This window comes from Pleurodeles waltl, chromosome 10 (genome assembly GCF_031143425.1).
Source record: "Pleurodeles waltl isolate 20211129_DDA chromosome 10, aPleWal1.hap1.20221129, whole genome shotgun sequence".
Taxonomy (NCBI): domain Eukaryota; kingdom Metazoa; phylum Chordata; class Amphibia; order Caudata; family Salamandridae; genus Pleurodeles; species Pleurodeles waltl.
Window position 1 is genome coordinate 801,240,750 of NC_090449.1, and position 21,046 is coordinate 801,261,795.

Genomic DNA, 21,046 nt, shown 5'->3' on the forward strand with positions numbered 1-21,046 from the left:
AGATAGAGAAAATAGATAGAGAAGTCGATAGATAGGGAAATAGATAGATAGACAGATAGGTAGGTAGGAGGAGGTGGAGAGTGGGGGAGTTAGATAGTGAGATAGGGAGCTAGAGAGATAGGAAGATAGGAGGAGTGAGGGAGGTAGATAGCGAACGGGTTAGCTAGGGGTGAGAGAGGGGGAGGCGAGTGAGGGAGGGGGATGAGGAAGGAGCAGGAGGGCAGGCTCGGGGGAAGAAGACGGAGGAGGTAAAAGAGCCGAAGACAGGAGAACAGAGGACAGAAGAACAGAAGACAGAAGAACAGAAGACCGGAAGAGCAGAAGACAGAAGAACAGAAGAACAGAAGACAGGAAGAGCAGAAGAACAGAGAAGAACAGAGAAGAACAGAGAAGAACAGAGAAGAACACAGAAGAAACGAGAAGAAGAACACAGAAGACCGGAAGAACACAGAAGAACAGAAGGGAAGAACAGAAGAACAGAAGAGAAGAACAGAAGAACACAGAAGAAGATTGCAGAGGGGGAGCGAGGAGGAAGAGACAGAGAGGAGGAAAAGAAGCAGGAGCAGGAGAGAAGGTGAGTGGCGCAGGGCAGGGCGAGGGGCTGGGAGGAGGGGGGTACTTACAGTTAGGTGGGTCTCAGGAACACAGGAACTTGGGAACTTGGAGGAGCTGCAGCGGCAGGGGGAGCGACCTACCCTTGGGTCAAGGGTCGCTACCACTGTCGCGCAGCAGCCGCCATAAGAGGTAGGAGGGGGGGGGAGGGGTCAGCTGGGGGCGAATGGGAGCTGGGGGGCGGGGTCGTGCAGGAGGTCGCGGCGGGAAAGCGCGAGGGAGGGGGGGGGACAGGTAGAGTGAGAGGAGCTGGGGGAGGGGGTTTAGGGTGGAGGAGGGTGAGTGTTAGGAGGTTTGGAGATTAGGGAGAGAGATAGGAGTAGGGTTGTGAAGATAGGGGAGGGGGGGTTGTAGAGGTGGGTGAGGGAGAGAGGTAGAGTGAGAGGATAGGGAGATAGGTAGTAGAGGGGGGTGGCGGGAGGGGGGGAGAGATAGAGAAATAGATAGAGAAAATAGATAGAGAAGTCGATAGATAGGGAAATAGATAGATAGACAGATAGGTAGGTAGGAGGAGGTGGAGAGTGGGGGAGTTAGATAGTGAGATAGGGAGCTAGAGAGATAGGAAGATAGGAGGAGTGAGGGAGGTAGATAGCGAACGGGTTAGCTAGGGGTGAGAGAGGGGGAGGCGAGTGAGGGAGGGGGATGAGGAAGGAGCAGGAGGGCAGGCTCGGGGGAAGAAGACGGAGGAGGTAGAAGAGCCGAAGACAGGAGAACAGAGGACAGAAGAACAGAAGACAGAAAGAGCAGAAGACAGAAGAACAGAAGAACAGAAGACAGGAAGAGCAGAAGAACAGAGAAGAACACAGAAGAACACAGAAGAACACAGAAGAACACAGAAGAAACGAGAAGAAGAACACAGAAGACCGGAAGAACACAGAAGAACAGAAGGGAAGAACAGAAGAACAGAAGAGAAGAACAGAAGAACACAGAAGAAGATTGCAGAGGGGGAGCGAGGAGGAAGAGACAGAGAGGAGGAAAAGAAGCAGGAGCAGGAGAGAAGGTGAGTGGCGCAGGGCAGGGCGAGGGGCTGGGAGGAGGGGGGTACTTACAGTTAGGTGGGTCTCAGGAACACAGGAACTCGGGAACTTGGAGGAGCTGCAGCGGCAGGGGGAGCGACCTACCATTGGGTCAAGGGTCGCTACCACTGTCGCGCAGCGGCCGCCATAAGAGGTAGGAGGGGGGGTTAGGGGTCAGCTGGGGGCGAATGGGAGCTGGGGGGCGGGGGCGTGCAGGAGGTCGCGGCGGGAAAGCGCGAGGGAGGGGGGGGGGACAGGTAGAGTGAGAGGAGCTGGGGGAGGGGGTTTAGGGTGGAGGAGGGTGAGTGTTAGGAGGTTTGGAGATTAGGGAGAGAGATAGGAGTAGGGTTGTGAAGATAGGGGAGGGGGGGTTGTAGAGGTGGGTGAGGGAGAGAGGTAGAGTGAGAGGATAGGGAGATAGGTAGTAGAGGGGGTGGCGGGAGGGGGGGAGAGATAGAGAAATAGATAGAGAAAATAGAGAAGTCGATAGATAGGGAAATAGATAGATAGACAGATAGGTAGGTAGGAGGAGGTGGAGAGTGGGGGAGTTAGATAGTGAGATAGGGAGCTAGAGAGATAGGAAGATAGGAGGAGTGAGGGAGGTAGATAGCGAACGGGTTAGCTAGGGGTGAGAGAGGGGGAGGCGAGTGAGGGAGGGGGATGAGGAAGGAGCAGGAGGGCAGGCTCGGGGGAAGAAGACGGAGGAGGTAGAAGAGCCGAAGACAGGAGAACAGAGGACAGAAGAACAGAAGACAGAAGAACAGAAGACCGGAAGAGCAGAAGACAGAAGAACAGAAGAACAGAAGACAGGAAGAGCAGAAGAACAGAGAAGAACAGAGAAGAACACAGAAGAACACAGAAGAACACAGAAGAACACAGAAGAAACGAGAAGAAGAACACAGAAGACCGGAAGAACACAGAAGAACAGAAGGGAAGAACAGAAGAACAGAAGAGAAGAACAGAAGAACACAGAAGAAGATTGCAGAGGGGGAGCGAGGAGGAAGAGACAGAGAGGAGGAAAAGAAGCAGGAGCAGGAGAGAAGGTGAGTGGCGCAGGGCAGGGCGAGGGGCTGGGAGGAGGGGGGTACTTACAGTTAGGTGGGTCTCAGGAACACAGGAACTCGGGAACTTGGAGGAGCTGCAGCGGCAGGGGGAGCGACCTACAAAGGGGTGTGCGTCAATTTCTCGGGCCGCACCTGGCGATGTGTCATTTAGTTTTCACGCAGGGATGGCTGTGCGTCGATTTCTGGCTCTCGGTCTTGGATCCTCTTCGGGTTGCAGGGTTTTCAGATGCCCAGGGACGATGCGTAGATTTCCAGCGCTGCTAGGGCGAAGTCACAGGAGCCTCGTCAATCTGGTAGGTGCTACTTCTATTTTTCTACCTCTCAGCAGGCGTTGCATCGATTCCTCTCTGGAAGTCAGGCTGCGTCATTCCGGCTCAGCTGTGCGTTGATCCGGTGAGGCTGTGCGTCAAATTTCCGGTCGCTACACTGGCACTGCATCGATCTTCTCATTGCGAAGTCAGGCTGCGTCATTCTGGTTCAGCGTGCAGTGGAATTTTCACTGCAGTGCAGGCTGTGCATCATTTCTGGCAGGCTGTGCTTAGAATTTCGCCGCACAAGGAGTCCTTCGTGCAGAGATGAAGTCTTTTTGGCCCTGAGACTTCAGGGAACAGGAGGCAAGCTCTATCCAAGCCCTTGGAGAGCACTTCTTTACCACAGCCAGAGAGAAGCAAGGCAGCAGGGCAACAGCAAGGCTGCAGTCCTTCACAGAAAGCAGACAGGTGAGACCTTTGAGCCGCCAGGCAGTTCTTCTTGGCAGGATGTAGTTTCTGGTTCAGGTTTCTTCTCCAGCAAGTGTCTGATGAGGTAGGGCAGAGGCCCTGTTTTATACCCAAATGTGCCTTTGAAGTGGGAGAGACTTCAAAGAGTGGCTAAGAAGTGCACCAGGTCCCCTTTCAGTTCAGTCCTGTCTGCCAGGGTCCCAGTAGGGGGAGTGTCAGTCCTTTGTGTGAGAGCAGGTCCTCCACCCTCCCAGGCCAGGAAGACCCATTCAAAATGCAGATGTATGCAAGTGAGGCTGAGTACCCTGTGTTTGGGGTGTGTCTGAGTGAATGCACAAGGGAGCTGTCAACTAAGCCCAGCCAGACGTGGGTTGTAAGGCACAAAAAGATTTAAGTGCAGAGAAATGCTCACTTTCTAAAAGTGGCATTTCTAAAATAGTGATATTAAATCCAACTTCACTAATTAGCAGGGTTTTTTATTACCTTTCTGGTCATACTAAATATGAAATTCCTACTACTTTCAGATCAGCAGCTACCACTCAAACAGTGTATGTGGGCAGCCCCAATGTTAGCCTATGAAGGGAGCAGACTTCACAGCAGTGTAAAACAAATGTAGGCGTTTTACACTACCAGGACGCGTAAACTACATAGTTACATGTCCTGCCTTTTGCTCACACAGCACCCTACCCTATGGGTTACCTAAGGCATACCTTAGGGTTGTCTTTTATGCAGAAGAAAAGCAATTTTAGGCTTGGCAAGTATTTTTAAATGTCAAATCGACCAAGGGTAGGTCGCTCCCCCTGCCGCTGCAGCTCCTCCAGGTTCCTGAGTTCCTGAGTTCCTGAGTTCCTGAGACCCACCTCACAGTAAGTACCCCCCCCCTCCCAGCCCCTCCCTCTGCCCCGCGCTACTCACCCTCTCTCCTGCTCCTGCTTCTTTTCTTCTTTTCTTCTTCTCTGTTCTTCTGTTCTTCCTCCTCGCTCCTCGTCTGTAATCTTCTTCTGTACTCTTCTTTCCCCCGTCTTCACTCTTCTTCTCTTCTTCCTCATCTTCTTCTGTGGTCTTCTGCCCTCTGTTCTTCGTTTTTCTGTATCTTCTTCTGTGTTCTTCTGTGTTCTTCTGTGTTCTATGTTCTTCTGTGTTCTTCCGGTCTTCCTTTCTTCTCTCCTTCCGGTCTTCTTATCTTCCTTTCTTCTCTCCTTCCGGTCTTCTGTTCTTCTGTTCTTCTGTTCTTCTGTTCTTCTGTTCTTCTGTTCTTCTGTTCTTCTTGTCTTCTGTTCTTCTTGTCTTCGGCTCTTCTGCCTCCTCCGTCCTCTTCTCCCCGTGCCTGCCCTCCTGCTCCTGCCTCATCCCTCTCCCCCACTCGCATCCCCCTCTCTATCTCTCCTATCTAACCCGTTCACTATCTACCTCCCTCACTCCTCCTATCTACCTATCTCTCTATCTCTCTATCCCACTATCTAACTCCCTCACTCTCCACCTCCTCCTATCTTCCTATCTCTCTATCTATTTCCCTATCTATCGATTTCCCTATCTATTTTTCTATCTATTTCTCTATCTCTCCCCCCCTCACCCCCTCTATTACCTATCTTCCTATCCTCTCACTCTACCTCTCACCCTCACCCACCTCTACAACCCCCCCTCCCCTATCTTCTCAACCCTACTCCTATCTTTCTCCCTTTTCTCCTAAACCTCCTAACACTCACCCCCCTCCACCCTTAAACCCCCCTCCCCCAGCTCTTCTCACTCTACCTGTCCCCCCCTCCCTCGCGCTTTCCCGCCGCGACCTCCTGCACGCCCCCACCCCCCAGCTCCCATTCGCCCCCACCTGACCCCTCCCCCCCTCCTACCTCATATGGCGGCCGCTGCGCTAGTGCGCAGCGTGCGCGCCGGAGGCGCGCCAGAGGCAAGCCCGTCTGCGCCCGTCCGCGCCTTGCCCGCGCCCAGCGCCACGACCCCTGGTCCCCAGCTATCCCAATCCCCGCTGACCCGCTACGACCCCACCACCCTCCACGCCCTCAACCCAGAACGCTCCAACACCTGCTTCCAAGCTCACCCCAAACGCACCCATGGACCCTTCGCCTGCAACTCCTGCAAACGCACCTTCCACCACGCAACAACCACGACCACAAGCCCACGCGCCATCAACCACCTCAAGTGCATCCTAGTCAACGCTCGCTCCGTCCACAAACACACCATTGAACTCTGGGACCTCCTGGACTCCATAGCACCGGACGTCGCCTTCATCACGGAGACCTGGATGAACGCCTCCTCGGCCCCTGACATCGCCACTGCCATCCCTGAAGGCTACAAGATCTCCAGAAAAGACCGCACCAACCAGGTAGGAGGAGGTATCGCCATCGTCTTCAAAGACTCCATCAGCGTCACCACCTCCACCGAAGACACCCCTCTCGCCGCTGAACACCTGCATTTTCAGATTCGCACTGATCCGAGGACCACCCTCAGAGGATCCCTCGTCTACCGTCCTCCCGGGCCACGCGCCCCTTTCAGCGACGCCATCGCCGACTTCATCTCCCCGCACGCCCTCGCCTCGCCGGACTACATCCTCCTAGGTGACCTCAACTTCCATCTGGAACAAAACAACGACCCCAACACCACCACCCTGCTCGACAACCTCGCCAACCTCGGCCTCAAACAACTGGTGAACACCGCCACCCACATCGCCGGACACACGCTTGACCCCATCTTCTCCGCCAGCAAACACGTCTTCTTCAGCCACGCCTCCGCCCTACACTGGTCCGACCACAGCTGCGTCCACTTCACATTCCGACGCGAGACCCGCCATCTCCGCACCCAACCCATCCCTCGTCGACAGTGGAACAAGATCCCTGAAGAGCAACTCTTCTCCGCACTCGCCGCCAACCAACCCACCCTCACCACCGACCCCAACGACGCAGCCCTCAACCTCACAAACTGGATCTCCAACTGCGCAGACATCCTTGCTCCCCTCAAACGCACGAATCGACAGACCAACACCAAAAAACCTCTCTGGTTCTCTGACACCCTCAAAGAATCAAAAAAAACTTGTCGCGCCCTTGAGAAAGCCTGGCGCAAGGACCACACCGCTGACAACATGACCGCCCTCAAGAACGCTACCCGCGAACACCACCACCTGATCCGCGCTGCCAAAAAGAACTTCTTCACCGACAGACTGGACAAAAACAGACACAACAGCAGAGAACTCTTCAGCATCGTCAAGGAGTTCTCCAACCCCAGCGCCAACGCCAACGCCGTCACGCCCTCACAGGATCTGTGCGAATCCCTCGCCACTTTCTTCCATCGCAAGATTAGCGACCTCCACGACAGCTTCGGACACCAGACCCAACCATACACCACCGAACCGGCATCCACGGCCATCACCCTCAACAACTGGTCCCACATCAACACGGAAGAAACCAAATCCATCATGAACTCTATCCACTCCGGCGCCCCTTCGGACCCCTGCCCGCACTTCATCTTTAACAAAGCCGACGACATCATCGCCCCGCACCTCCAGACCGTCATTAACTTTTCTTTTTCTTCTGCTACCTTCCCCGAATGCTGGAAACACGCCGAAGTCAACGCCCTACTAAAGAAACCTACGGCTGACCCGAGCGACCTAAAAAACTTCCGCCCCATCTCTCTTCTGCCTTTCCCAGCCAAAGTAATAGAGAAGACCGTCAACAAACAGCTGACCACCTTCCTGGAAGACAACAACCTGCTCGACCCCTCACACACCGGATTCCGAACCAACCACAGCACTGAAACCGCCCTCATCTCAGTCACTGACGACATCAGAACCCTGATGGACAACGGTGAAACAGTCGCCCTCATTCTGCTCGACCTCTCGGCTGCCTTTGACACCGTCTGTCACCGCACCCTAATCACCTGCCTCCGCTCCACCGGGATCCAAGGCCAGGCCCTGGACTGGATCGCCTCCTTCCTCTCTAACCGTTCCCAAAGAGTTTACCTCCCTCCATTTCGCTCAGAACCCACCGAGATCATCTGCGGCGTACCCCAAGGCTCATCACTCAGCCCGACACTCTTCAATGTCTACATGAGCCCCCTCGCCAACATCGTACGCAAGCACGACATCATCATCACCTCCTACGCCGACGACACCCAACTTATACTCTCCCTCACCAAGGACCCCGCCAGCGCCAATACCAACCTACAAGAGGGTATGAAGGACGTCGCAGATTGGATGAGGCACAGCCGCCTAAAGCTGAACTCTGAAAAAACGGAAGTCCTCATCCTCGGCAACACCCCGTCCACCTGGGACGACTCCTGGTGGCCCACGGCCCTCGGCACTGCACCGACCCCCACAGACCACGCCCGCAACCTCGGCTTCATCTTGGACTCTCTTCTCACCATGACCAAGCAAGTCAACACCGTGTCCTCCGCCTGCTTCCTCACCCTCCGCATGCTCCGCAAGATCTTCCGCTGGATCCCCGCCGACACCAGAAAAACCGTGACCCACACCCTCGTCATGAGCCGCCTGGACTACGGCAACACCCTCTACGCCGGGACCACAGCCAAACTCCAAAATCGCCTGCAACGCATTCAAAACGCCACGGCCCGCCTCATCCTCGACATACCCCGCAGCAGCCACATCTCCGCACACCTGAGACACCTGCATTGGCTCCCTGTCAGCAAAAGGATCACCTTCCGACTTCTCACCCACGCACACAAAGCCCTCTACGACAAGGGACCGCAATACCTCAACAGACGCCTCATCTTCTACGTCCCCACCCGCCTCCTCCGCTCCTCTGGCCTCGCACTCGCTGCTGTCCCTCGCATCCGCCTCTCCACGGCGGGTGGGAGATCTTTCTCCTTCCTGGCGGCCAAGACCTGGAACTCCCTCCCGACCAGCCTCAGGACCACCCAGGACCACTCCGCTTTCCGGAGACTCCTAAAGACCTGGCTGTTCGAACAGCGATAACCCCCCCCCTTTTTCCCCTAGCGCCTTGAGACCCGCACGGGTGAGTAGCGCGCTTTATAAATGTTAATGATTTGATTTGATTTGATTTGAACCACACACACAGGCCTTGCAGTGGCAGGCCTGAGGGAAGGTTTAGGGGCTACTGAAGTGGGTGGCACAATCAGTGCTGCAGGCCCAGTAGTAGCATTTAATCTACAAGCCCTGGGCACATATAATACACTCTACTAGGGACTTATAAGTAAATTAAATAAGCCAATTGGGTATGATCCAATATCATCATGTTTTAAGGGAGAGATCATATGCACTTTAGCACTGGTTAGCAAATTTGAATAGCTTAATTGGCTATGAACCAATGTTACCATGTTTAAAGGGAGAGGGCATAGCACTGGTTAGCAGTGGTAAAGTGTGCAGAGTCTAAAAACCAGCAAAAACAGTATCTCAAAAGTGGAGGGAGCTAGGCAAAAAGTTAGGGGTGACTACCCTAAGGCTGTCGGGTCTAACACCACCACATGCACTCAGACTTTATATCCGGTGGGCTCTGGGGTCAGAAGCACCAGTAAACAAGTGGTGCTTGCAATAGTGTTTACATAAAATACCCCAAAATTCAGAAAACATGCTTTAGTGGACGTTATACCGCAGAGACAATTGAACTACTCCCGGTATAGTGAATTACACAATTATAACCTCACCTTAAACCTTCCACATGAAATCATAAGAGCCCATCCTCAAAGACAATGTTAAACCTTCAGTCATGTAAATGATTGTGTAATTTTTTGTCCTATCATTGATGTAATGTTTTAGATTATTAGGGGAGTCAAGCTTTCGTCCCAAATTTCATTATATATCAGATTTTGACTCATAACCAAGCATATATTACTAATCTTATTCCAGTGCAAAATAACAACTTTCATTAGTGCTACACCGAGAACTTTTGTGCATAAACAAAACACTGTACCCTTGTTCCTCTCCATGTCCTTTACATCTTGAAAGTGTATACTTCATTTTCCTTCAGAGGCACCCTGTGTGTCATGCAATTTTGCGCATTGCATCGCCAATTGCATCATAGACTACAAACGTTAAGCAGCAAATAATTGCTCTTTTCAACATCTGCTTGCTAGCAGTGGCAATATAGCAATTTTCTCCGTACAAACGCACTGCAGGGTCTTCTATTATAAAAAGTGGGACTCAAATCATATTTAATGTTTATGAGAATATATATTTCAGGAAGTGGAAGCACGTCTGCATTCCTTCATATAGAATACACTGATCATATCAGAAATATTATGTGGCATAACATCACTATAACAATGATATTACATCACCTTTCAGATATTCAGGTACATAATTGAACCTCCAAATAATGCCTCTTACCACAACTGTTTACTGAAGGTTTACATACTCCCTTGCTTCTTTATTTTTTGTTTGAACAGTTGACATGATTAGTGATCACTAGTAACACTTTATATCACATTACTGCTGGCATTCTTGATGACTTCGGTAAAACCGCACACCACTGCCCTTTATCAAGTGTCTTTGCTATGCAAGCTTCCTCCCAGGCCCAAGGTCAGAGCCCATAGGCCATGACCTAAGAGAGAACTTAGCGCAGACATCTTTCTATAAACTAATCGCTTGTCACTTCATCAGTTTTCTCTCATTGTAGGCTAATCGCCTTCATTTGAATTTCATAATGATAATGTATTGGCTACAAGGTACAGGATAAAAGTAATTTGTCTGACATGTGTCCCTTCGTTCATGCCTTGAAGTAATTACTGGCTTGATAAGTATTGCTCTTGCCAGACATATTTTCTATGGGTGAAACCGCATACCAGAAAGTCTATGTCTTCTCTGAAGAAAATGGCTGTAATATCTGCATTGTCCCTGGGAATACATTTGGCAGAGTGGTTGTAATGACATTTCTCAGTGGTTCTCTAAGTGCACTTCTGTTCTCTTCCATTGGCAACTCGCCAATTTGCGCCTTATAATTAAATCTACTTGAATCTAAAAAATGTGAACATCATTTACAGCACATGCTGCCCTACGTCAGGCTTTCTTGATTTAAAAGCGGCTTTAAATATGCGTTCTCAACTAGTGACTTTTTACCATCTATAAGCGAGGAGACGGCATAACAAACTACAGGAGTGTGAGTCTGCTGTGTCTTGCAGCTGCACTGTTCGGGTCAGTCGTCTGCCCTATAGTCACCGTGCTCCAGTCAAGAACCCACAGACAGCCAAAAAGAGCACCAGTTACTCCCCATGAGTGCTTTCCAATAAAGGCTGATGATAAAGTGCAGTAGTGAAAATTCATTCATCATTAACCCTTTAGGCCTTCCGTGGATATGTGCCAGTGCATTTCTTGAATTTCTTTGTTGGAATAGTAAGGGCATGTGTAAGAATATTGGTTGAAGGGGGTGGCAGGCCCCAATCAGGAAACAACCATAACCATTGTCAGGGTGAAGCAAAAACGTCACTAAATTAACCTGTGCTGACCCCTCTGGTAGCTTAGCACAAAAGCAGTCAGGCCTAACTTAGAGGCAATGAGTGAATTATTTATGCAGCTCAAAAACTGTAATAAAGTTAAAACACAACACAAGAAAAAACCCAAACCAATTGAGAAAAATAGACTAAAGTTTAATTAATAAAATGGCAACAAAATAAACGTAATTCAATTAGTAGAACCACATAATGATTTTTTTATGTTTTTGGTAAATCTAGGGGATAAAAGATTTAAGTGCCAACTGTGCATATCTGGCTGCACGAAACTGTCAAAAGTTAAAGCCCATCATTATCGAGTGTGGGTCTGCTACAACGGGTGGGATGGGCCCGGATTACCTTCAGACTTAGAAAATGTCTTCATGAAAAGTCCAGGAGAATGTAGAGTTCAGCAGGTCAAGGGCAGCAAGCTGTGTCCGAGGATTGTCATCACCTAGAATCCCGTGGACCAAGTTTTGGTGAAGTTGTTGATGATGGTGAAAAAAAACTCTGAGTGGGAAAAGCTGGATGTCCAGTGAGAGGAGGTCATCATAGTAAGTGGGGAGCCACTTGCCATCGAGCCCAGTGAAGATTTTACCCTCGGACTTACACAACTTTTTTGAAGTTGAAAACCTCTAGCAGGACAAACCTGCAGGCAAAGTGGGCTCCATAAGGCGGATACCATCACTGAGAGGTCTAGCTGATTATGATTTGCTGGTGCAGAGAAGAACAAAGCATAAGCCACCATCAAGTCAGGCCGACTGGCAATGCACCGTGATGGGGGGGGGGGTCAGATGGCAGATAGGTCCTGGTCTTGTTGGTTTGGCAGGAAGTTTTTGCTGAAATTTATTTTAAGTCTCAAGCTTTAGGGTTAGGCAGGAGCAGCACCTTTAACACCACTTCCAATGGTCAGGGACGTTAGGGGCACCACTTGTGGGGCTGGTACTCACTACAGCGGAGGTCGGGTGCATGGTACAAGGTCTCAGAAGCTTATGTCTCTGTAGCTTGCAAAGGAGGCCAGCCAATGAGCCCTGGGACTCTCTTCTGGTGGTCCTGGGTTCAAGGAGATGATCCAGTTCTCCTTCAAGCAGCAAGGCAGTTCTCTAATAGTAGCAGGGCATTCCTCTGTGGGGTCATAGAAGTCCTTCTGAACTCTTCCACAGGTCCAGGAGTGGTCTGAGGCATTAGTCTGAGGGTCCAAAATGTATACCTGGTGCCAGCCTCTGAAGTAGAGGAATTCCTTATGCTACTTCCACATCTTGGTGTGGAACATTCTTTGCTTCCCTTGCCAAGGTGACAAAAGGTTAGTGTGCCGGAGGAAAGCACTTTGAAGTGTAAATGGAGAAGGAAGCAGCTCAGCCTCTGGCCTACCTGGCAGAATCACCCATCCTGCCAACACTATTCCCCTTTTGTCTCACTGCCTGACAGCAATACAAAAAGGCCAAGAGCAGACCCATGCACAGTCATGTGACACAGGACACTGAAAGAAAACACAAATGCCTAGGACAAAAATGCTGAATTTCTAAAAGTGGCATTTTCAGAATTGTCTTAAAATCCAACTTTACCATTAATGACTTTTTAAATTACAACTCATTTGAGTCTAAACATGACATCTCTACCTACTCTGAATAAAATGTTAGCTCTTATTAAATGCAATAAGGCAATCTAATGTAAGTCTATGGGAGAGGTTGTTAAAGAAAAACAAATTAGAGTGTTATTCACTACCTGGACATGTAAATCTTAAACCCACATGTCCTATTTTGTAATACAAGGCACCCTGCCCTATGGCCCATTGGAGCCTACTTCATAGATGATGTATATGTATTAAAAAGGACGGTGTGGGCCTGGTAAAAGGTTTATTTGCCAGGTCAAAATGGCAGTTTACAACTGCACTACAGGTTGCAGTGGCAGGCCTTAGAAATTTTTTTAAGGGTTACTTTGGTGGGTGGTACAACGAGTGCTGAAGGTCCAATAGTAGCATTTAATTTACAGGCCCTGGGTACATGTACTCCCATATACTAGGGCCATACAAGTAAATTAAATGTTTCAGTCAGGTGTAAGCCACATTTACCTTGTGATAGGGAGAGAACACAAGCACTTTAGCACTGGTAAAGTGCACAGAGTCCTAATGCCAACAAAACAGATTCAGAAAACAGGAGCTGTGAAGGGTTTGGGTAAAGAGTATTCCAAAGTCTAACAGCATCCAACAAATAGGTGAACTGCTTGACCATTTTCCCTTCTGGAGAATCTGTGTGACTCATCTGACCCCTTGCAAAGTTCCTAGATTGACCCAACATGCTGACAATTCCAAGGATTGTTTATAGTCTGTACTACTACAAAAAGACATATTCCACAATGTATATTCTGTAATAAAAATCATGCCTGAAAAAGTATGCTTTGTGATAGTCCGTGAAGCAAAGGAAACAACTACAGTTTGATAATGTTATTGCAGTCAGTCACTCTTCCAGTCAGATTGTTGTACAGAAAGGGTCATAAGATGACACTCCAGGATTACCTCTCACCCTGGTAGCTGAATACATGCAAAATTCAGGTTCCAAGCCACATCCTCCTCTCCCCCCACAAACACACACCCGCTCTCAAGCCCACACACTGCAAAACTAATTGTGTTTTATTCTTATTTATGCAGGTGTCCACTAGTGCTTGGGTCCGTGGAGCCTTAAGCCTTGTCTTTACACACAAATAAATAATTATTTATGGCAGTAATATTCAGCTTCTAACTCATTAACTCTTTCACAGCAAGAACTGATTTACTTCACCTTCAGCAGACAAGGCAATGGAGAAAATACAGTTAACCTCAGCCTCCTGCTTCAAAGATGTAATGAAGTTCAGCTCTGGGTAGCCACAGAGATCCTTCTCTGCAGCCAGCTTGTCAAGCGTGTGCAGCTTGTGAAAAAGTTCATCAAAATTGCAGCTCAGTAAGTTAACTATAATGTTTTTATTGGTTCTATTTTATATTATATTTTGTTTGTATGATAAATGTAAAATATAATCAAAGGACAAATGTTTGTGGAGGACATATTTCTCCAATACAAACCAATTAATGAAACTGTACAGTTAATGTCTGAAAAAAAAGCTTGTCTTGTTGATACCGTGTGCCACCACACACTCCGCACACGCCTCCGCAACATAGGAATTCGCCACAAAGCCTTAGACTGGCTCACCTCCTTCCTTACCAACCGGACCCAGAGAGTCCGCCTTCCACCTTTCCACTCCACCACTACCACGATCATCTGCAGAGTCCCCCAAGGGTCCTCCCTCAGCCCCACACTCTTCAACATTTACATGATCCCCCTAGCTAATCTCCTTCGATCACACGGAATCACTATCCTCTCCTACGCAGATGACACCCAACTCATCCTCTCCCTCACCCACAACCCCACCACCGCCAAAACCAACCTACACGCTGCCCTCCTCGACGCCGCCAACTGGATGACAACTAACCACCTCAAGCTTAACTCCAGCAAAACCGAGATCATCATCTTCGGCCCCAACAAAACCACATGGGACGACTCCTGGTGGCCCACCGCCCTAGGACCCGCACCCACCCCCCAAACCACGCACGCAACCTCGGCATCATCGTGGACCCCTCCCTCTCCATGACACAGCAAATCAATGCTCTAACCTCCTCCTGCTTCCACACACTCCGCACTCTAAAAAAATCCTTGCAATGGATTCCCCTAGAGACCAGGAAGACAGTCACCCATGCACTCATCAGCAACAGACTAGACTACGGTAACGCCCTCTACACCGGCACCACACTCAAACTCAAACGCAAACTCCAGAGAATCCAGAACACAGCCGCACGCTTCGTCCTTGGCCTCCCCCGCCACGAACGAATCTCACCACACCTCAAATCCCTTCACTGGCTCCCCACAGACAAAAGAATCACATTCAAGATCCTCATCCACGCACACAAATCCCTCCACAACACCGGCCCAACCTACCTCAACGAAAGAGTGAACTTCCACACGCAACCTCCGATCAGCCGACCTCGCCCTAGCCACAGTCCCCCGCATCCAACGCACCACCACAGGAGGCAGGTCCTTCTCCTACCTCGCCCCCAAAACCTGGAACTCCCTCCCCACCAACTTTCGCAAAACCAAAGACCTCCTGCTCTTCAGAAAGAACCTCAATACATGGTTGTTCGAACAGTGACCCGTATTGTCCCACCCTTGACCCTCCCCCCAAGCGCCTTGAGACCCTCACGGGTGAGTAATGCGCTCTATACATTTTTTGATTGATTGATTGATTGATTGATTGATATATCAAACAGACATATATCAAATTAATTCTTCCTAGTAGTTGCTGTGGCATACATTGAACTGAGCCAGGATATTAGAGTGACTCAGTTTCCCCTGCCTCATTGGTGGTAGTCTAGGGACTTTGCGAACACCGTGTGACCCAAGTATCTTATGATGTTGTCCACTAAATACCCAATCTCATGGCATGTCATGCTGTTACTACTGTGTTATATAAGGTGGACATGCGGCCTCCCACTGATATGAGCATCTGTTTGGTTTTTGACTTTGCTTTATATTGGGTATGTGAGAAAGGACTGCTTTTAGTTTCAGGTAGGACTCTCTGGAATTTCCATGATGGCAGCATTGTAAGAACTTTTTAAGATGGCCGCCATGTTGTGTCAGCTATTTCACATGACCTTATTCCTTCTAACCAAGCAGTACTCTTAAATTGGATGTTGGCATCTGGGTGTACTGTAGACGCTGAGTTGGTCATGTACCTGTGAAGTAACTGAAGTAGAGAATCAAGAGTTTGGTGAATATTGCAACTTATGCCAATTCGTTCCCTATTAGACTTAGTGTAAAGACAGAGGCCAGTATGCTTTAAGTAAGTTTCTCTACATATGTGAGTTTTCGAAAGATGGTCTAAGTTGTGTCATTGAAAAGAAGCCGTCATGATGTATATATTTCTTACTGATTGCACATTGATCTTGCAAGCTATTCCTCAAATGTTTCAATTCATGGTAAGATTTTGGCTGTGCACTATATTATGCTCAATAATGTTGGTTATTTTCTGAGAAGGTGGCTGATTCTTTGGTGTGTTGCACCACCACTAAACTGACCATGTGATGGCCATATATACAGGTACCCCGGATTGTTTTGTAGTGGGGCCTTGTGTTACGTCCCGCGAAGAAAAGATGCGACATCACAAACAGGTAGATGTTTTCCGATGCTTTATTCTTCTTAAATTGCGGTAACAACAGCATGCCCCTCCCAGACCGGCAAAACTCCAATGCCTCGCCTGACCACAACTGTCAATGAACCCCATACCACAATTGGACTTCAACATTCCACCTGAAGTCCTCGCGCCACACCTCGGCTCTGGAGGTGCAGACAAGAACACCAAGTGAGAGAATATAACACCCTGGTGTTGTGTTCATGTTTTGATCTAGATGGATTGGAATTAGATTTTCAGTTGATCACATTAGGTTTTATTATTTTGTTGTGGATGTTGACATGTGGGCCTACGATATACATTTCACATTCAACCTTTTTGTGTTTTATTCATAAGTGGTTTGTGAGTGGGCGGCACTCTTTGTGTCTTGCATGTTGTTTTAAACTTTTGTGATTGATTGTATTGTGTGTTGATTGACTTGTAATATATTTTATCAGTACCTACAGGAATAATTCCATGTTGACACTGAGTCCTGATGATGGCCTTTTGGATTGTCTTTTGAGACCAAAATGTCAACTACAAGTCCTCTTTGACAGAAATGACTGCATACAATTGCACCAGTTCCTCTCCAAATGATTTGAATAATGTGAAAAAGATTAGAAGGGAATGTTTCATTTTTATTCTTGTGTGAAGGGGAAGTTGTCTAAGGGCTGGATGGAATATCGTAGATGACACCAGTGTCTCCTTTTTAATAATATTTTGTGTAATGTTCTATAAATGTTTTGAGGTGTTTGATTATATAAAATGATCACATTTGGCTTATAAACAAGACGCTTGTCTTGTTGATGTTTGCTTTCTTACTTTTTATTCATACATTAAATATACAGTTTCATTGATTGGTTAGTATTTGAGGAATAATTCCTCCATGAACATTTGTCCTTTGATTACATTGTACCCAGTTCTGTGGGGGGGTATATTAGGTTGCATTGTAGTCTTCAACAATGTAAAATATAATCATCAGATAGAAAACAAATGTCTGAAATGTAATATCTATAGTGGCTTTTCACAACATGGTCTTCCTGAGAAAATCCCAGGCTCAGAGGGTCAGAACAAAATGCTTACTTTCTCAATCTAGTCCAAAGGAAGCTGCCTTGATGAACAGACAGCATTAGTTTACAGAAGCAACACACATACAAATAATTCATCTGTCTTCTTTTTCAAGTCAGATTAGAAGTTCATTACTTAGGAAGAAGCTTAGTAAGGGTTGTGTTTGGAGGCTAGGCACAAGCCAGAGTGGTACTACTGATTGGCTTGATTTTTTTCTCTCTCTAAGATGTTCAGGATGTCACAGACTTCTTGAGTGTGACAGCGTAGTTTGTAGTCACTGGGTGAGTCTGAATCTTTGTATAACTTTGCACAGTTCACACAGATGTTGATAGAAAATGTGTCCAGAGACATAAGCTTTTTGTGTCTCATTACCGTTTTCTGTGGTGCTATTCTTGTGTGTTTGGGTTGGATGTTCAGCATACAGAGATTATTTAGTGCGCAGCTGTCACTTGTGAACATTTTCAGAATATCATTAAACCAGGGGTTTTGCTGTGGTCTCTTTTTCCGGTCTTTCCTGTACCTATTCATGTTCTCTCACTTCTGAGAGATATCGGATACAAGAAGCATGGAAGCCCGCCTATTGCTTACCATTCTTGGCTTCCTTGTCACTCTTATTTACTGCCTTCTAATTGGCCAGTGTTAGAAATGGGGTCTTTGGTTAGCAGTCAGGTTACCCCCTGTCCAAGCAAGGACCCTCACTCTAGTCAGGGTAAAAGAGAATTACCCTCAGCTAACCCCTGCTTACCCCCTTGGTAGCTTGGCACAAGCAGTAGGCTTGACTTCAGAGTGCTAGGTGTAAAGTATTTGTACCAACACACACACTAACTTAATGAAATCACTACAAAATGACACAACACAGGTTTAGAAAAGTGGAGAATATTTATCTAAACAAAACAAGACCAAAACAGCAAAAATCCACAGTACACAAGTCAAGTTATCAATTAAAAAGCAAAAAGAGTCTTCATGTAGGTTTAAACACACACTAACACTGTTAGCGTGAAAATGTACCTTTGGTGCGTCAAAAATATCCCCGCATGGGTGAGTGTGCGTCAAAAAAGGCTTGCAATGTGTCGATTTCACTCACGGGCGAGACCTTGCATCGTTTCTCTTTTTGTTGGGTCGGGCGCATCATTTCTTCTCTCTGCAGGAGAGTGATGCGTCGATCCGGTCAGCACTCTCGGGTCCGGCAGGCCTTGCTTTGTTTTTACAAATCCAGCCGCACAGCAATCCGAAAACCACGCAGCGCGGGTTGCGATATCAGCAGCTCCATCAGCGGTGCTGCACGTCGTTTCTCCAGCTCTGTGTATCAATTCTTCGGTTGTGTTGCAGGCGAGACTCGATTTTCAGCCGCAAAGCCAGCGGTGTGTCGATTTTTCAGCCGCAGATCAGAGTCGTGTCGATCTTTTACCTGCACGGCGTTCTGTGCATGGATCTCTTCCTCCTAGGCTGCCAGCTTCTCTTTTCAGGGTCCAAGGAGCTGGATGGGCACTACTTTGCAGAGTAGGAGTCTCTCCAGAGACTGCAGGTGCTGGCAGAGAGAAGTCTTTGCTGTCCCTGAGACTTCGAACAACAGGAGGCAAGCTCTAAATCCAGCCCTGGGAGATCTTCACAAGATGGCTCACAAAGTCCAGTCTTTGCCTTCTTACTCTGGCAGAAGCAGCAACTGCAGGATAGCTCCACAAGGCACAGTCACAAGCAGGGTAGCTCTTCATCCTCAGCTCTTCTTCAGGCAGCGGTTCCTCTTGGTTTCCAGAAGTGTTCTAAAGTCTGTGGTTTTGGGTGCCCTTCTTATACCCATTTTCTCCTTTGAAGTAGGCCTACTTCAAAGCAAAGTCTCTCTTGATTGTGAAATCCTGCCGTGCCCAGGCTAGGCCCCAGACACTCACCAGGGGGTTGGAGACTGCATTGTGTGTGGGCAGGCACAGCCCTTTCAGGTGTGAGTGACCACTCCACCCCTCCGTCCTAGCCCATATGGCTCATCAGGAAATGCAGACTACACCCCAGCTCCCCTTGTGTCACTGTCTAGTGAGAGGTTCAACCAGCCCAACTGTCAAACTGACCCAGACAGGGAGTCCACAAACAGGCAGAGTCACAGAAATGGTTTAAGCAAGAAAAATGCCCACTTTCTAAAAGTCTCATTTTCAAACACACAATCTCAAAATCAACTTTACTAAAAGATGTATTTTTAAATTGTGAGCTTAGAGACCCCAAATACCATATGTCTATCTGCTCCCAAAGGGAATCTACACTTTAATCATATTTAAAGGTTCACCCCCATGTTAACCCATGAGAGAGATAGGCCTTGCAACAGTGAAAAACTAATATAGCAATATTTCACTGTCAGGACATATAAAACACATTCCTATATGTCCTACCTTAACCATACTCTGCACCCTGCCCTTGGGGCTACCTAGGGCCTACCATAGGGGTGCCTTACATGTAAGAAAAGGGAAGGTTTAGGCTTGGGTACACTTGCCAAGTAGAATGTACAGTTAAAAACTGCTCACACAGACACTGCAGTGGCAGGTCTGAGACATGATTACAGAGCTACTTATGTGGGTGGCACAACCAGTGCTGCAGGCCCACTAGTAGCATTTGATTTACAGGCCCTGGGCACCTCTAGTGCACTTTACTAGGGACTTACTAGTAAATCAAATATGCCAATCATGGATAAACCAATTAACCATACAATTTACACAGAGAGCATATGCACTTTAGCACTGGTTAGCAGTGGTAAAGTGCTCAGAGTTCAAAAGCCAACCGCAATGGGTCAGAAAAAATAGGAGACAGGAGGCAAAAAGATTGGGGATGACGCTGCAAAAGGGCAAAAGTCCAACAGCCAGCATGTGCTGACTTCACTTCCTCTTTTTTCGACTGGAGCATAGAACAAGTAGTGATTGCTGCAGCTTGATTGCTGTCCTTCCACTGGCATTGCTCTGAAAAAGGTACTACTTTTTTTTTGCTTCCCTTCCATTGTTGTTGAACTTCTTGCCATTTGTAGCTATATATTTACTATGCCACACACACTTCTAAAAAGCTGTTTTCTTTTTTTTTTAATGGATGTTATTGTGACAAAAGATGGTATAGGTTTCTAAATGTGTTTTCACTAAGACATGGGCATGTGTACTATTGCATAATTTATGTGATCTGATTTTTTGCCACGTTATTATTTTTTCCTTTTCACGCATTGGGAGATAAATCACATGGGTGTTGTGCTGGGACCAAACAGTTCTCGCCTTTGTGATTTTTTGCTCTGCCACTGCTTTTTGGTCATTCTGTACAGCCTGGAAATTGTCAACTTTGGCAATGATTTAAAGCCATGCTATATACCAGCCTGGCTGCTGTGCAGCATGGTGCTAAAATTAATAATAAAATGGAAAGGACTATAATTCATCCAGTGCTAATACACTTTAAAAAAGCATTTTAGCCCTGGTTTCATCGTAGGATTTAAAAAAATTAGTTTTAGCCCCACTGCAAAGCATCCACGTGGCTGTACCGCATGGCTACAAAACATATCTTTCTTATGTTATCCCGATTGGCTCTGCTAATACTTGTTTCTTTCTGAAGTGGGTCATGGTTTTCTGTGGACTAGCTGACGATGTGTGAGTGTTAAAAGCTTATGGGGAGTTGTCAAGGTTGACCTGGGAGAGTTGCCTGCTAGCTTGGAACTGAAGGTACATGACATTTGTTTTTTACTGAATTCTATGATGTGGTGGGATGTGCCGAATTCTTTGACAAAGGCATTGGTCAGACACTTGTTACACATCAACAGGTTAAAATTATGCAGTTAACTCTGTGGTGCATTTATACATGTCTCAATGAAAGTGCTGATGCTGGAATTGGATACTGAAGATCGTGAGCGTCATTTATTGTATCATGGCCACCAAATACAGGGTTAGTGCTGTCTGTCATCTAGGTCTCTGTTGTGAGGAAAAAAGGCAAGATTATCATCTGTGATGAAGTT

At 47.7% G+C, this 21,046-nt stretch overlaps 1 protein-coding gene across 1 annotated transcript in view; it reads left to right on the forward strand.

Annotated features, from left to right (window-relative positions):
- The window catches only part of RAPGEF5 (Rap guanine nucleotide exchange factor 5), an 863,712-nt gene that overhangs the window by 790,533 nt on the left and 52,133 nt on the right, over positions 1–21,046 (forward strand). The window contains exon 20 of the mRNA XM_069211465.1: positions 13,579–13,757. Coding sequence (XP_069067566.1) covers positions 13,579–13,757 — 179 coding nt within the window. The remainder of the gene's footprint in view (positions 1–13,578; positions 13,758–21,046) is intronic.